General features: G+C 45.4%; 1 protein-coding gene across 1 annotated transcript in view; it reads left to right on the forward strand.

Annotated features, from left to right (window-relative positions):
- Nucleotides 1-18,134, forward strand: part of STK32C (serine/threonine kinase 32C) — a 1,581,084-nt gene that overhangs the window by 1,487,058 nt on the left and 75,892 nt on the right. Inside the window, exons 9-10 of the mRNA XM_086922539.1 lie at nt 13,685-13,810; nt 13,993-14,121. Of these exons, the coding sequence (XP_086778665.1) occupies nt 13,685-13,810; nt 13,993-14,121 (255 nt within the window). The remainder of the gene's footprint in view (nt 1-13,684; nt 13,811-13,992; nt 14,122-18,134) is intronic.

The following is an 18,134-nucleotide window of genomic DNA, read 5'->3' on the forward strand; positions in this document are numbered from 1 at the left end:
TCCAATGTTGTAGAAATTACTTTTATCAATAAACTCAAATGGTTCAATCGTTTAAAAAGGCACATAGGTTTCACTCATCTCTTATTTAATTCACTAGATTTTTCATTATCAAGTGATGCATGGACAGTACACAGTGAAAACACATTATACAGCATAGCTTGATTATTGTGGACTTGAAGAAACTGTATATATTTCTTATAACAGGAAGTTTCTGATAGCTATACTGCCACAGTATTTTTCTGGATCAGCTTTCTGTGCAAAAAGTTACTGCTAAAACCCCAGTGGCACATTTCTTTTTTTCTATTGTTTTCAACAGTAAGTTCTTTCGAAAATCCTTTAACACTCCACAATGCATATTAATATAGCCTTATAGCCTGCCGTAGAGGGCTATACTGGCTATTAAAGGCCCTCTCCAGCGATAACGGCCCGAGCTTGTGAATGAGTTCTGAATTTTGTCTACTTTTCTGTAGTCTATAACTTTTTTTAATTTTACGTGGATCTCACACCTGGCCCCCCACAAATTGCAAGTAAGTAATTCATTTATTTTTGGCCCTGGGGGTCCTTGTGGGACCCCCTGAGCAGGCCTAGAGGGTCAGGGTGTGTCTACCCTACCCCCTTTTCGCATTTTGCGGCGTTTGTTTTTGGTTTCTTGTGCCTCAGTTCTACCGAGGCACAAGATGGCTGCCAACCCTTCCTGATTTTGACAGTTGTCAGCCAATTAGCATTCACATCGTGCAAGGCAGGGTGCTTGTAGGCTGCGCGTAGGGTACGCGGATAGATACGTGGATTTACAGCGCCCATAGATATATATGTGACTTTAACTGTCATTTTCTCAGGAACTACTGAATGTATTTACACCAAATAAGCAAAAGGCACATGTCTGAACCAAGGACTACCTCTTTGCCAAATTTGGTGTAATTCCGTTCAGCAGTTCGGGCTGTAGCTGCGGCTAAAGGTCCTATGGGAAATTGCATGGAGAAAACATGTTGTGGGACCCCCTTTTTTCTCTGCCCCACTTGACCAATCACCCCTAAATTTTATGGGATGGAGCAGAACTGAGCTGGCCAAAAGTTTGGAAAATTTCACGCACATTCATCAACCGGCGCCAAAGTTATTCCAAATAGAATGTTGCGGATTTCCTATGGATAATAGGTCCTAACTATAACTAGTGTTTTCAAAAATTGTTTTTGAGCACACTGATTTATAATAGGAAGTCATATGTGTAGAGAAATCTTTTAGCTACTGGCAAGTATCTTACCATCCAGTTTTACCATTCTTCTAGTAATTACAACGGGACCCCACAAGTGTGGAAAGGAAACGCCCAAGCATACAAACTTTGATAGTGCAAAAAAACATGAAGTTAGATTGATTTGTGTGGAGTGGGTAGCTGAGGTACCCCAGCCTGCAGTTGTGGGGCACTGAGTGAAAACTAACATCCCTTGATAGTTCTATCAATTGGATGCACACACAGTCCAAGTTGGAGTGATGTACATGAATGCCAAGACTCTTTTTCTAACCAAACTGCCCTGAACTGTCAATTTCTGTCAAAAACATTTCTCACTTTTCTGTAATGAAAAGTTTTAGAATTTCAAGGGAAGAGCAATAGTCCCACCACCTATTGTTCCCACATTTCCACTGATAGCCAGAATACCTCACATGTGTGTGTGGAATGGAACAGGCCAAAACTGTGCCCAAGTGGCAGGTCAATGTAGTGGCAATGTGGTCTTCACATGGACAAAACTTTAAACCCACTCACATATGTGGGTTACTGGTTTCATCAGGAGAAGTGATGGAATGTTGGATGCAAGGACTTTTGCTGTGTGCTAAAACATTTCGAGTTTTCTGTCACACATAATGGAATATAGTGTCATTTTATTATCCATACATTTGCAGGGTGTACTGAGTAACAACATATGGTAGGATTCATGTAAGGCACATCACGTTGGATTCCCTGCACTCTCTAGTTTTCAGAAATATCCAGGGTTTGTAGGATGCCAAGTGCTGGTGGCCAATACACAAATATTGCAGTCTTCCCCTAATGGATATTTCCTTTTCAAAAACATTACCTAGTGGCTAGTAGGTACATTCTCAAACTCATTAAAATGCTAGGTATTATCTCAGCCAGCATTCAGGGTGAGAAATGTCCAGGATCCAGCAATAAAAAGCACCAGATATCTAGATATTGAAAACATATTGTTGTAGTAGGTTTCTATAAAGTCCAAGAGTGATAATTGTGACAAAAAACGAGATGCCCTCCACGGACATTTTGCCTTAAGTTGCTTTTTAAATTTTCCAAATGTACTGAACCATTTTTATTAACACTTATGGGTACCTCAAGTCGATGGAAAATCCATGCATGTCTGATGCCCTTACTCTTATGACAGCTAGGGGAATAATGATGTGGGTCAGGCCGTGGATGGGAAATGTTTCTGTGTGGGGCCGTCTGGATGAAATTAATATGTTTTGGGTGGAAAACTAATTCAAATCTTGATTGATGCATTCCACTAGCAATCACATTGAGAGGACTGACACCCTTGGATAGAAACTTAGGGATGTAAAGATATTGGAAATATATAGTAGTGTTAGATTTCTATATGGTTAAGCGGTGACACCTGTGGCCAATAATAAGTACCCTAAACTGGTGTTTTGCTTTCAGTTGCTTTTGAAATTTTCCAAACCTACTGCACTTAGTTTATTGTTTGTAGTCATCTCAAATTCACTGAAAACCTGCATGTGTCGGATATCTCCACATTTAGAAGTCCCAGGGGACACAAGTATGTTCCAGTTCTTGGCAAGGATGTGATCCTCCTTGAAAAACATTGGCGAGGAATCACCATGATTTGTCCAAAAATTACTGAAAATCTAACAAATGTCATGTTCAGTGGACTCCTCTGGACTGTCAATAAAAGCAATGGGGCTCTGGCACTGATCTGATTATTAGGAACCTTTGGATGTGTAGATGTTGAAAATATAAATGGTTGTGTGAGTTTTCGCTACAGAAATGTGCGATCAAAAGAGAGGTAGCGTAAATTGGAATTTTGTTTTCAATTGTTTTGAAATTCTCCAAATACACAGAACCCTTTGTGTGGGGGTGCCCAAAGGCAATGCAAACAAAACCCCACATGTGTCTGATACCACAACTGTTAAGAGACCCAGGGGAGCAAAGATGTGGAGGAAGATTTGAAGGAAATAGCATGTTTTTGGAAAAAATTCCATATTCAGAGCTTTCCACCAGCCGGCCAGTTGCGTGAGGGAGGTATGGAATCCAGGATTCACACCGTATGGTAGGCAGATATTAAAAATGTATGGTTGCGGTAGTTGCCATATAGTCCTGTAGTGATACCTGTGACCAAAAAAAAAGGTATCCTGAACCAGCATTTTCCTTTCATCTGCGCTTGAAAATTTCTGAACCTACTGCACCCAGATTATCACATGTGAGCAACACAAATCCACTGAAAGTCCACACACTTCTGATACATTCATATTTAGGAGCCACGGTGGAAACCAGATGTGGTCCAGATTTTGATAGGAATATGATCCTTTGCGAGGCAAAGTGAAGAGGAATTAATACGTGTTGAGCAAAAATTGTTGGAAACCTTGTAAACTTAATATTTGGCACATTCTTCCTGGCTAACAAATCAGGGCAAGTAAAGCACACAGTGTAAGTGTTTAATCTATTGTTTGATGTATTAAGCAATATTTCCACTTGCTAGACTAAGCATGCTACTAACAGGAAAGTGATAGCACAAAGTAATTTAAATCCTTAACTATTTAAGCATTTAACAACCAGAAAATGCACACCATGAGAATGCTCTCATGTATGCACTCAGCATTTTAATGTAAAATATCCAAACAGGTCCATATAGAGGACTAAAATAAAGTTTCACGGAAATATTCAGCGTACTATGGAAATAGTTAGAGAAAAGATGTGGGTGTTTTTTTTTATTTACATTTGAGGAAAATTGTTTTTATAAGAGTTTAAACTGCATTGTTCCTAACAATGCTATATATTTCTTTTCTGTGGCCCGGGCAGGTGGAGGAAGTGTTTTGCTGAATAATAAAGTAACCCTGTTCGCCAAAAATGTTTCCTATGTTAAAATAGATCATTTTTAACTAACTTTGAATGTAATCATTTATACAGAAAAAAAATATAGACACATTGTATATGAATAAATATTCAAGTTTAAATGTTTTTAGCCATTTCCTTCTATTTAGCTCACACGCAAAATTATGATTGCATCATTTGCAGTGAGTTGTGAAACACACAAGACAGCATTGGAAAACATCGAGATTTAGGGACAAAAACTGAGTGGATAATATTTTCACTTAAACATTCTCCTCGTCAATGTATGTTAATGAGGGACAAATCAAAGATATCAGAATTCATGGCTAGATAAATAGAGAACCTAAAGCAGGAGTGCTGGCATGTGTGGCAAACTTTAATCCTTTGCAGTCCAATTAATGGCCAAACAAGTCTCATACACATGTAACTCAATTTAGCTCCCCTGTTAAAATGATACTATTTTAAGAATACATAAGCAGATGCAAGGTAAAAGGCCATCCCTACAGTTACAGTTTTTTTCGAAACGTGTGGATACAAATTAAGCTGGGGGATGGACAAAGACTATCGTTGGTTAAAGCGAGGCAGCCTGGTTTGCGTTTACTCGCATGCACAGGTAGATCAGACATTGCACCGGAAAGATAGAAAGTTCATTCTTGAGTTACCTGCAAGTTAAAATAAACTTGGTAGTTACTCATTAATTAGAATTAAGCACAACATTTGCGTTTCATACTGAGTGAAGCATGCTCATGAACACAGTGGTTTTAGAAGGAGTAATACACAAATGTCTGAACCACAACTGATGTTAACATCGCATGAGTCACTTTGAATTTTTTGCACGTTTTTTTCTCTAGCTGGGAACTATTTTGTTTTGGATTATAATACAGCATTTGTTGGTCTTCTATTTCCTGACACATTGATTATTGCTTTAGGGATAGCTTTCACAATACATTCCCCTGATGAAGGTTCTAGTCCCAACATGCACTGGATTTGTGTATACAATAAGAAAAATGGAATTGGATATGTGTGATGTTTAAAACGACACTGGCAAACACTGGAACATCGTCAAAATAAATATTTTTTGATTACGCAGTTGACAATGACTAAATGATTCAATACACATCATTGAATTTTAACCTCTTCATTGTGGCACGAATTCCACCGCAGTGCTGGACATTCCAACCGCGGGCGTGGTCATGACGGCTCCCGTCATGAGCATGGAAGAGGCTAAGAAGCAGTTCTAAAGGAGTGCAGAGTGGAGACGCTGTTCTCATTTGAGACAATGCATCTTTATCTGTGTTGCTCTACGCCCTCGATCAGAGGGCGGTACCCACATGCACACTATACTTGGAGAAAGTGAACTACCATAGATCACCATTTTGTACTTGAGAGCCACAATACGCATAAGTTTGTTGAAGTACCTGGAAAGTGACCACCTCTCTGCTTACAGTAAATACCTAAAGTCTTCATTACCAGAAACAAGTACAATATACTTATGGCATTTAGATTTACTGTGCATAGAGTTCTGACGTGCCATCATTAAATCCGTCAGATTACACTCCCTAATTGATCATCAGTATACATTCACTGTCTTGTTCCATGCTTGGATGACAATACAATCATATGACATCTTAAAATCTGCAGCACTGTTCGCCACGACCTACCCTCCGCATCTAAAGAGGAAACTGTTGGCAGGGTCCCAAGCCTGATGGCCATCACTGGCTGACCAACCAGTATGGAAACACCAAGGCTCTAAATCGTGCAGATTATGCAATGCCCCTAAAGAAGACCTTATACATCTGGTCTGCATAAAACTAGCGCCAGAGAATCATCGGAATCTGCTGCTGAAATACCCCTTCAATGAAGGCGGGTTTTCAAACTTTTCGGTCGGCCATCATCAAGTGCCTCGATTCCACTGAACCCCAAATTAATCGTAAACTATTGACATTTCTGTCACTACAAGAAAAACTAATCTCTGAATTAGGACAAACCATTGAGGCCTTTTGAGCATTGTTGCTGTGCAGTCGCGCTTTAATAATCAAAGTACCAAAATACGTTCGGCATCTTGGTGACTTAAATTCAACTGTTTAAGCAAGAGCGGATATAGGTCGAGGTATACAAATTCTATTAAGATTGCCCCCTTGTTCTAATTATAAGGGAAGAATGAGCTTTAATGATGAAAAGGTGAAGATAAAATTCATTTTGCGAATGTTGTTGCAAAGTAGATAGCAGCAAACGTGAAAACTAAATATGTAAAAAAGATTGTAACATAAAAATATAAAATAAGCGAATAATAGTAGATTACAGGCAGTAAAAGAAATAGTATGCAAAAATGGAAGTTAGTAGATGGCAAGCTTAATAATACCTTGTTTTTATGTAGCAATTTATACTGCACTTCGGCTCCTAAGAACTGTAAATAACAGATGTTACTATTAGCCAATTCAATTAGTATTCAATTAAGCAACATTTGAGGGATAGAAGACAGTGTCAGCCTCACTGGGATTCAAACTTGTTACATGAAGACGACCACATATTTCAGTGGTAGCACTTTGACTCAACGAGCAACTGAGTTAAGGCATCATAAATAAAATGCTATCCTGTGGTGAAAGGCAGGTAACCTAAAACAATTGGTTTATAGGTGAATATAGAGCTGGAAAATAGTCTTTGGGAAATATGAATTGCACATGCAAAATGTGTAGCATGTTGCAGTTTTACCTAATGTCAGTTGAGACTGGTTTGCGTAGAATATGTCTCATTGAGGGACATTTTAATTCAAATCAGCACTGGCATGAGTTCTTGTGAAAAGAAGTCATGCAAAATACTGACAATCGGCTCTTTATTCTAAAAGCTTAAGTTTGCAAAACTTCCATTCCTGTCTGGCACACCCCCCTTAATGACAAAAGGCAAACGACCAGAGAATCGAAATTTGCCTAGCATAGTAACGGTAAGTTTCAATTCTATTAAGGACACGGAGGCGAGGATTATGCTTTTCTCTCTTCGCTGTTTATTTCACAAAAGCACATAGCAGCCAGAAAAGCAACTTATTTTCTTTGCAAAATATATGTGTCAAGCACCCAACACGGGTTGAACATATCAAACATGAGAAAAAACTCATGGGATAAACCACAACTCTCATCAGTCCAAGAACCATAGTCCTTTCATAGTGTCCATGACGTTAAGGTAGGGCGTCCATCTTATGCTCCCATCCTCTTTCTTCGTGCGAGACAGGCCATTTCAACCTCGGTCCTGTTTCGCCTCGTTACCTAGTAGTAAAAACAACCACAGCGTCAGCGGCGTAAGGTCCACTGGACGGTAATTAACTCAGACAATGCAATGCAAAAAGAAAACCATTACAAATCAACAAAATTGCTTACTTACACCAATATGGAGAGGGAAAGTCCATATGAATAGGGTGGGATAATCCTCGCCTCCGTGTCCTTAATAGAATTGAAACTTACTGTTACTATGCTAGGCAAATTTCGATTCTATGTCAGGACCGGAGGCTTCAGATTATGCTTGTTTAAAGCTGACTGACCACCAGACTCGCAATATCTACCACTGGTTTAAAGTAAAACCGTTTGAACATGGAGTCCGAGGACCAGCACGCATTAGGTCCTCAAAACGCGCTCCCAAGGAGAACGCCTTCGATGCCATGGCTCCTCTGGCCGAATGTGCTGCAAACTGCTTGGTATCGATACCTGCTTCTTGCAGCGCCCACCGCACCCAGCGGGCTATGGTGGGGGAAGACACCGCTTTATGCGGTTTACGTAAAGCAATCAAGAGTTGCCGTTCACCCGGAGGACGAAGTTCCAATGTCGCATCTTCATACGCTTTCAAACACTGAACCACACAGAGCTTGGGGACGTCCGCAAAGGCCGGATAAGATATAGATCTCGTCGCGGACTTAGTACGACGACCCACCGTAAAGGTAACCCCATCCGGGGAAAACACTCTCGCTGATATGTCTAAAGCTCGGACGTCAGACACTCTGCGACAAGATATCAGGCACAAGAGCATGGCTAATTTCGCCGATAGTTCCTTCAAAGAAAGGTATCTGTTCTGCTGCCACGACAGAAAGAGATTCAGAACCACATTAACATCCCAAAGCACTGAGTATCTCGGCTCCGGGGGCAGACTAAGGCGTACCCCCCGAAGGAGCCTACAAACCAAAGGGTGTTCCCCTACCGGATTACCATCCAACGGCTCATGTGCCGCCGAAATTGCTGAGCGTATAGCATTGATGGTCCAGTATGCCAGGCCACTAGCCGCTAGCTCCGCCAGGAAGTTCAGAATGTGAAAGACGCCTGCGACCAGGGGATCCAGATCCCGTCGAACACACCAACGAACCCACCTGGACCAAGCTGACCGGTATCTCTTTGTGGTACTATTAGCCCACGCCTTTGACAGGAAGGATTCAGCTGAGCCGGAAAGTCCCGGGAGCGACCAGCGTCTCCGGAAAGTCTCCACGCCATGAGGCGGAGGGAGCCCTGCGTTATCAGGTGATGCGGGTTCCCTTCCGGATTGAGAAGAAGGTGAGGGAGCTGGGGGAGTAGGATTGGAGAATACCAAGAAAGTTCCAGAAGAACTGGAAACCACACTTGCGACCTCCACCATGGCGTCACCATCACCACTTCCGCCTGCTGGCGGCGAAGAAGGGCCGCCGACCTCATTATCATGGAGAAAGGAGGAAAGGCATAGGGCCGCCCCTGGCTCCAGGCCTGGAGGAACGCATCCGTCGCCTCCGCCAGGGGGTCCGGTCACCAACTGAAGAACCTCGGTAGCTGAAAATCGAGGCGAGATGCAAAGAGGTCTACCGAGAACGGGCCCCACATGGTGTGTAACCACTGGAAACCCCGCGTGTCCAGTTTCCACAGACTCGAGTCCCTCAGGTATCTCGAGTGCCAATCTGCCACCTGGTTGGCTCGACCTGGCAGGTATTCCGCTGTCACTGACACTTGGTGGGCGAGACAATAATCCCAGAAATCTTTCGCCAGGTTCGCCAGGGCCCTGGACCGAGAGCCGCCCAGATGGTTGACATAGCGGACTGCCGAAATGTTGTCCATTCTCAGAAGGACGCACGACGTCGCTGTGTCCTTGGTCCATCAACGAACCGCAAAGGAGCCTGCGAGGAGCTCCAGGCAATTGATGTGGAGTTGCTGCTCCTCGGATGACCAGCCTCCGCCTGTGGAGAAAACGCCGCAATGGGCGCCCCAGCCCGATCGGCTGGCGTCTGATTCTATGACCAAATCCGGCACGATCCGAATATAGCTCGACCATTCCAGGCCTCCATATGGGTGAGCCACCATGACATCTCCTCCTTCACCTCATCGGATAGTGGAACCGACTGGTCGTAGGACAGGCCCCGTCAGAGGTGATACGCTTTGAGGCGTTGAAGGGCCCGATAATGCAGTGGCCCCGGAAAGATCGCTTGGATGGAGGATGAGAGGAGGCCTACTATCCTGGCGATCTGACGTAGGGAAGTGTGAGACTTCGAGATTGTCTGTCATAACTCGTGTTTTATTTTGGCAATCTTCCGCGCCGGGAGACTCAAAGTGGCTCGTACCGAGTCCACTTGGAACCCCAAAAACACCATCTGTTGGGAAGGTGTCAAAACAGACTTTTCCTGATTGACGATGAACCCCAGGCCTTGCAGTAAGGTTATCGTTTGGTTGAGCTGAAGGGTCAATTTGCATGGACATTGCGCCATCAGGAGGATGTCGTCCAGGTAGACAATCATCCGAATGCCCTGACTCCGAAGGACCTCCACCACTGGCCGCAACAGTATGGTGAAACACCACGGGGCCGAGGAGAGCCCGAAAGGAAGGGCCGTGAACTCGTAAACCTGCTCCCGCCACAGGAATTGAAGGAATCGCCTGTGCGGCGGGTGGATTGGAACCACCAAGTAAGCATCTTTGAGGTCCAGACGGACCATCCAGTCGTTGGTCAGGAGTATGTCCCTCAAAAGATGGATGCCTTCCATCTTGAAACGGTTGTAGACCAACCAACCGTTGAACTCCCCGAGATTTATCACCGGTCTTTTTCCCCCGTCCGTTTTTTCCACTAGGAAAATATTGCTGAGGAAACCTGCAGGATGCCTTGTCGATCGACAGATGGCTCCTTTCCGGCAAAGCGACAAGACCTCCTTGTCGATCAACCGGGCATCCTCCCGGGAAAAAAGAATGGGACGTGGATCCCTTAATTGACATGGCCGGTCGTAAAAGTCTATATGGAAACCGCGCACGGTTTGAAGAACCCAGGCATCGTGTGTGAGCGCTGACCAAGCGTTTTGAAAACAAGCCAGCCTCCCCCCTATTCGGACATCGTCCGCTGGGATTACACTCACCGTGTGAATTTCCGCTTCCTGCGTCATTCCTGTAGTTGCCGCGGCCTCCTCTGAAACGTTGCCCTCTCGAAGGGTAAAAGTTGGTGTAATTTGCGGAGGAATTGTATTGGCCTCTGCCGGAGCCTTGTCCCTTGTTCTGCTGGTTCTGACCGCCACGGCCGGTCGTGAGGCCCCTACCACGACCGGCCCCCCTGGAAAAACGTTGGCTAAACAGCCATTTAATGGTGGATTGGGCCTTATCCAGAGACGAGAAGGTGGAGACGAACTTTCCCAGTTCTTTTATGAAAGGGTCTCCAAAAAGACCGCCCTGTACCACCGCACCTGCCTCTGAGGAGGCCAAATCCCCTAACTTGTGATCCAATTTGATCAACAAAGAGTGCCTACGCTCAGTTGAAAGGGCGCAATTAGCATTCCCCAAAAAGATCACCGCTCTCTGCGCCCAATTGGATAGGACCTCCGGGGAAATGGCGGAACCTGAGACCTTGGCTTCCTCCGCCATATCAAGGATCTTGGTTAAAGGGCCTATGGTATCCAACAATTTATCTTGGCACGAACGCCACGAGCGATCAATGCCCTTGCGGGGATCTTTGACGAACTTGGCCATAAAGGTGGCCATTTTGCCGTCCAACTCTGGGGTCAACGCTACTTTGCCCTCCAGCGTAGGCCGCAGACACTCTCCCTGTAGGCAAGCCCGTGCCTCCTTCTCCAGTGGCTTACGTAGACGACCCGCCACGAATTTCGCGACTTTGTCGCCCGGCGCCCAGGCCGCCGACCTTGGATGAATTATATCGTCCGGGTCTAGCATTCCTGAAGCGTCGTGGGGTAACTCAGTCGCTGATCCGGACGGACGCCACGAGCGCACCGAATCGCCATCGTCCGTGTCCGCTGGGGAGAGCCCTCCCGGTGAGGAAGGGTCTGTCGCTGTCGACGCTGAGGGAACCGGGTGCGGGAGCGACCCAGAGGGCTCGGGTCCGGTCGCCTTAGCAAGGAACGCGTCCCTGAGGCGTTCACAGGCATCCTTATCCACGCCCTGAGAGGGTCCCGAACCACCGTCCTTACACGTTCTTTTAGATGCGGGGGGTTTACCCTCAGCAGAGGAGGGGGAAGCCCCTTGCGCAATAGGGGCCAATTTTGCATATTCCTCAACTATACGGGCCGAGAGTCTATCCTCCATTGGGCCCACAATCTCCTGAACACATCTATAAATGGACTGGTCAACAGCCTTGTGGAATTCATCATCCCCCAGGTACTGGTGGGTCTCCTCCTCCTCCACGTAGAAACCCTCTGTCAAGGTCGAGGTTAGGGGGAGGATTTAGGAACTGGCTCGGGGTACCAGTAGGTATGGGCCATCCCGAGGCTAGCAAGGATTTTTGAATCTGGGAGCCCAGAAAGTAAGAGGCAGCACCCCTCTGATAGCGCGCAGGCCCTCTTAGACAAGACCGGGCCCTCTGCCGCCTCCCAGGCACGCTCGAAGAAAGCTGCTGGTAATCCACTGTTCACCGGCCAGTGCTAAGAGTACAGCCTCCAGGCGTCAGCAGCGGTAACCCGCTGGTACAGACCCCAGACGGGGCGTCAAGAAGTAACGGGGCAATACAACCCGGGATCGTGCGTCACGGTGAGGCAGCAATCAAAGCCTCCGACGCTGTCGCTCTCCTCAGCGCGACTACTGTCAGCGGAAATCGTGCCGAGGAGAACGAGACGCGACGGCGCCTCCTAGCGGCAATGCATGCGAGCCGCAACCCCGGGGACAGTCGCGTCAGGGGCGAAAACGTCCCTGCGACAAAGTAGGCAAAATTACGGGGCTCTGTGGGAGAAAAACACACACATGGAAAACCCACAATGAAGAGTCCCCGTTGAACACAAGAAACAATCACACAGTGCCACCCCAACAATCCCACTACAGAGTTATGAGTGGAGAAAGGGAAAAAGGCACTTAACTGGCTGCGAAGCAGCGAAGAAAGAGGATGGGAGCATAAGATGGACGCCCTACCTTAACGTCATGGACACTATGAAAGGACTATGGTTCTTGGACTGATGGGAGTTGTGCTTTATCCCATGTGTTTTTTCTCATGTTTGATATGTTTAACCCGTGTCGGGTACTTGACACATATATTTTGCAAAGAAAATAAGTTGCTTTTCTGGCTGCTATGTGCTTTTGTGAAATAAACAGCGAAGAGAGAAAAGCATAATCTGAAGCCTCCGGTCCTGACATAGAATCTCCTGCACAGAAGTGAAAGAATAGACTGAAATGACGGATGATAGAAGCAAGAAGGGTGGTCCTAATGAGAGACAAAAGAGGAACTGAGACAGGATCGAGAGAGACACATTATGAGGGAATAAAGAGGTTTGCAGTGAACAAGGGTTAATAAGGTGTTATGTATTTTAAGCACCGCTACTGTACTGGGAAACTCAAAGATCCAGACATAACACCTTGTAGGTGAGTTTCGCTACTATTTGCCAATTTTGGCTACTGCAAAATCCAGTTATGGTCAGCCGGTCTTACGATAAACTTGGGGGTCAGAACGATTTTGGGAGGGTAGGGTAGACTCTCTTTGTCTGATCAGGAGACAGCTTCAAGTTTAAAAGTAATTTCTAATTCACTTAACGCTTTTTGGTACTTAATATCAATGTAATTAGATGGGCAGGACAAGCTGTTCTGTCTGGGCCTTGATGTACGAATAAACGTTGAAGCTGAAGGGTAACATAAATTCAGGGTACAGATGAACAAAGCAGTTTTCCACGGGTTTGGGCGACACAATGAGCCAATGGTATTCTGCAGGCCCACTTACTACTGTGTGACGATGCGCAATAGCAGTGGTGTAAAAAGTGTGCAATGGGTCCTACAGGAAGTAAGAAAATTGGTCTCACCATTCTCTGTTTTGCTAGTAAAAAACAGTCATTAAATGGGGTGGGCCCCTCAAACACAGGAGCCCCTGCACTATTGATAGCTACGTCCATGTGCAATAGAGCTACGTTGTTGAAGTTATTGACTAGCAGAGGAAGTATTGCGCTGTGGCACATTGAAAGATGCATGTTGCAACAAAGATTGCTTACTAGGGTCAAGTACATGACATAATTACTGGGTAAAACAGATGACATTCATTTTTTCTCAACTTATAAAAGTAGAAACCATCATTTTGCTGAGGCATAAGCCTGCTACAGAAGCCAATAAAAATGCATGATTACATTATTTACAATCTAATTTACTGCACTTACCCTTGCAAGGAACCAGTATTCCATCATATTCACCGCGTGCTTTATTGCTGTGTTTGTAATTCCAGCTATTGACTGTAAATCCCGAACACCGCTTCTCCAGCATCGCCGATGTACAAACGTCAACCTATTTATCAGATGTCAACTGGGAAGAAATCTGCGAGAAGAAGGTGGAGCCCGGCTTTGTTCCAAATGTAAGTAGGACAAAGGATAGAGCGACCTGTATTGTCGCAAGCTCTTATTCACTGATTTACGTGTGGATAGAATGACTTTTAGCCAATCAGATAAGACAAGATTGACTTACCCTTTGTTAGCCGCATTGCAAAGGAAGCCATTTTGTCCTGCTTTGTAAATAACTCTGCGCCATTTTTAACAGAAAGGACGCCTGCACTGTGATCCGACGTTTGAGCTCGAAGAGATGATACTGGAGTCAAGACCCTTGCACAAAAAGAAAAAAAGGCTGGCAAAGAACAAGTCAAGAGATAATAGCAAAGACTCACAGTCAGTAAGTGTGATCAGCATTTGTAATAAACATCTTCTTTTACAGTGTTTTCTTATTACATGTAGGGAGCGTGTTAGTGTAGGTGAAGTTAAGAGACACACCAATTGCTTAAAGAAAGCAAAGCAATGATTCCACCTGATCTGGGTATTCCTATGGCGCCGTCCCACGGCTCAGGCTTTTGGCCCTTGCTGGGTAACACTGTATCCTTACTGCATAATGCACAAGCAAACCATCTTTTGTATGATAACCCTATAATTATATTAGTATTACCGAAATATTTTCTCTGAAATTGGATTTTTGAGAATCCCAAAAATATTCCTTTTACTAGTGTATGCACAAGGGGCCCGATTCACAAATGCAAACATACACTTTTGTGTAAGTTTACTACTTCTAGGTATTCACAAACTATGTGCGGAATTCTCTGCACCTGGAAACTCTGCAATCGGGGGGGGGGGGGGGGGGGAGAACTCTGCCTACATAAGCATAGTTGTACAACTCCGCACATAGTTTGTGAATACCGAAAAGTGTAATTGTGCCTTTGTGAATTGAGCCCTGCTGTACTTGGCCCTTTCTTTCTGCATGTCATCTCAGACTTTTCACCTACCTCCCGCTAGTTCTGCTGAATTCGTTTTTGTTGACTTTAGGACTCTGTGCACTGTCCCACTGGTAGCCAGTACTAAAGAACGTGTGCTTTCTCTCACAAACATGGTCACATTGACTAATACCACTCTAAAAGGGACCTATAGGAAAATTAAATATGTAAATTAGGTGTATAACATACCCAGGGCCTGTATATTAAATGCTACTAGTCATTCTGCAGGACTGATTGTGCCACCCACTTAAGTAGCACTGTAAACAACATGTCTCAGGTTTGCTATTGCAGCCTGTGTATGTGGTTTTAAACAGTCATTTCTACTTAGCTAAGTCAACCTTTTGCCAGGCCCTAACCTTCCTTTTTATCAATCAATCAGGATTTATAAAGCTCAGCTAATCACCCAATAGGGTATCCTGGCATTTGCAAGTCCTGGAGGGTTATTGGAACAGCCAGGTCATGAGTCAATTTGGAATTTTGAAAGTGAGGTGTTGGTCTGGAGGTGCGTGGAGAGGCTGTTCCAGGTCTTTGCTGCGATGTGGGAGAAGGAGAATCCTCCACTTCTGCTTCAGTAGATGCAGGGAGTATGGGCAAGTGAAAGGGAGGCAGAGTGCAGTCTTCCCGACGGTTGGTGGAAGTTCAGGTGGTGTTTAAAATATGAGGGTCTTTGGTTATCTAGTGCCTCAAGTGCATGGGTCAGGAGCTTGAATCAGCATCTCTTCTGTACGGGGAGCCAATGGAGTTGCCAGAGGTGGGGTGCGATGTGGGTTCATCGGGGAAGGCTGAGGATGAGTTTGGCTATGGTGTTTTGTATGGTCTGAAGTCTCTGTGATTTGCGGCAATGCCTGCATAGAGGGCGTTGCCCATCACCAGTTGACTGGACTGTGTCACAGTGTGTCTCGTGTGTAGGGGGAGCCACGTGAAGATCTTACTTAGCATGCGCAGAGTGAGGAAGCAGGTGGAGAGAAATTGTTTATCTGGTATTTCATGGTGAGCTTATTTTCAGTGATGATTCTGAGGTTTCTGACATGGTTGGAGGTAATGGGTGCGAGTCCTAGGTCTGATGGCCACCAGGAGTCATTCCATGTGTTGCTGCTGTTGCCAAAGATCAGTACTTCCATTTCGACTGTGTTCATCTGCAGGCAGTTGTTCTTCAGTCAGCGACGTTCGTCATGCATCTGTGGAAGTTGGTTCTGGTGGTGGTGGGATTGTGAGTGAGTGAAAAGATGAGGAAATTATGTTGAGTTAATGGGATCTGATGATGTTGGCCAGCAGAGTCATATATGTGTTGAAGAGCATGAGGCTGAGGGATGAGCCCTGGGAGACATCTAATGGGATCTCCTTGGGTTCAGAGTTGAAAGGTGGATCCTCTGGGATCTTCCAGTGAGGAAGGAGGTGATCAATCTGAGCCAATTCCCTTTGATGCCGATGTAGTGGAGTCTTTCAATTATGTTGTGGTGGGATATGGTGTCAAAGCATGTTGAGAGGTCGAGGAGTATCAGAGCTGCTATTTCTCCTCAGTATACCAGGGCTCGGATGTAGTCGGTGGCTGAAATAGTGGCGGTTTTGATGCTGTAATTGGGAAAACAACCTTAACAACGCAATCATTACATTGTATTACCTTTACAAAGTGGTTGTTTTAACACCCCAGTACCATTATAACGCAAGTTGTTACAACAACTTGCTCTGGATGGCGCTCTAAACTAAGGAATAGTATCATTTACTATTCCAACACCTTCCTATCTGTTGCACAGACTGGAGTTGGAATAGTAAATTATACTAAGTCCAGCGCGCCATCTAGAGCAAGTCATTGTAGCGACATGCATTGTAATGGTACTGCGATGTAACAACGTGGTTGTTGTAATGACCGCGTTGTAATCGCATGCGATGTAATGGTATATATTCCTGTAATTGCTGCTGAAGCCTGATTGGAAGGCGCTGAGTAGCTGGTTCTGCTCCAGGTGTGTCATGAGTTTATAGTATCTTCACTGGGAATGGGAGCAGGGAGATTAGCTTGTAGTTTTTGAGTTTGATGGGGGTGACGCAGGGTTTTTTGAGTAGTGGTCTGACTTCTACATGTTTCCAGGTGTCAGGAAATGTTTTGGTGGTGATAAAGGTGTTGAGCAGGGTGGCGAGTTCCTGGCTAAGATCCTTTGGTTTCCAACTATGAAGATTTGGTGCGGGCATGGGTCTGTGGGAGCTCTTGAGTGGATAAATTTCATGGTGGAGGTGGCGTTCTGGGTGGAGAGGATGTTCCAGATGGGCATTGTGTGGTTTCTCTTGGTTACGGTGGTGGCACATCAGTCGAGGAAGTCCATTGCTGTGAGTTTGGGATTTGAGGTTCCTGTTTTTGGTTGCGATCTTAATGTGGAAGAAGTGGGAAATGATGATGTTTTCGCTGTCAGCGGGTCAGAGAATTCCTGAACAATGTTGAAAAGTTCCTTGGTGGTGTTACTGCTGATTTCAGTGCGTGCGGCAAGTGCGGTCTACTTTGTTGCCGCCAACAGGTCATGGTAGAGGGAGGTCTTAAAGGCTGCCATATCAGAGATGTCCTTGCTGGTGTGACTTCTCTTTTCCATCTGTTTGCTATCTAGTTTCACTGTTCTGAGTTCTTGAGTGTACCAGCTGGCCGTCTTTGAAGATTTTCTCTAGATGTTCCTCTTGATGGGGACGATGCTGCCTGCACAATTGGTGATCTTGGCATTGATGTTTTTCACTCCTTGTTCAATGTTGATGGCGGTAGCAGGGTTGGAGGGTATGAGGGCGTTCGCCCAGCTGGTCTCTCAGATTGTGTTCCTCCACTGGTTGGGGACGTTGACCATCTTAGGGGTATAGCTGCGGGGGCTAGAGGTGCGAAAGTGGACAATGGAGTGATCGGTCCATGTGAGTTCTGTGGCATGGCTATATTTGACACGGTTGCTGGAGGTGAAAATTGGCTTTAGCTTGTGTCCTGAAGTATGTGTAGGGTAGTAGATGACCTCGGTCAATCCGAGGCTGCTCATATTTGTCGAGGTGTGCGCTGTTTTTGCCGTTGGGGTGGATGTGGAAGTGGCTCCAAGGCTACATCTTCCTCAGTGACCTAAGGCTAGGTGCACAATGAATTCAGGGGTGGTGTTGCAGAAGCTGAAGCACAGGCTTAGGGGCCGGTATGTGACAGTGCCTCTTATGGTTGTCTTGTTGTCCCAATGGCGCTTGTAATTGAGACGTTCCATGGGGCTGGTGCTGGTGTTGGTACATTGTATGGCCTCTTTGTGAATGATGGCTATTCCTCCTCACGGCTTGATGGTGCTGTCCTGGTGAGTGATTTTATATCCATTGGGGAATGCTGGGACAGTGTCTGGGGCATTGAGGGTGTTGAGCTCATCAATGGTTTAACTTAGGGGGTGTGATGGTCAAGGGTCATGGTGCTGTGCGCTGGTCAGGC

This window comes from Lissotriton vulgaris, chromosome 5 (assembly GCF_964263255.1).
Source record: "Lissotriton vulgaris chromosome 5, aLisVul1.2, whole genome shotgun sequence".
Classification (NCBI taxonomy): Eukaryota; Metazoa; Chordata; class Amphibia; order Caudata; family Salamandridae; genus Lissotriton; species Lissotriton vulgaris.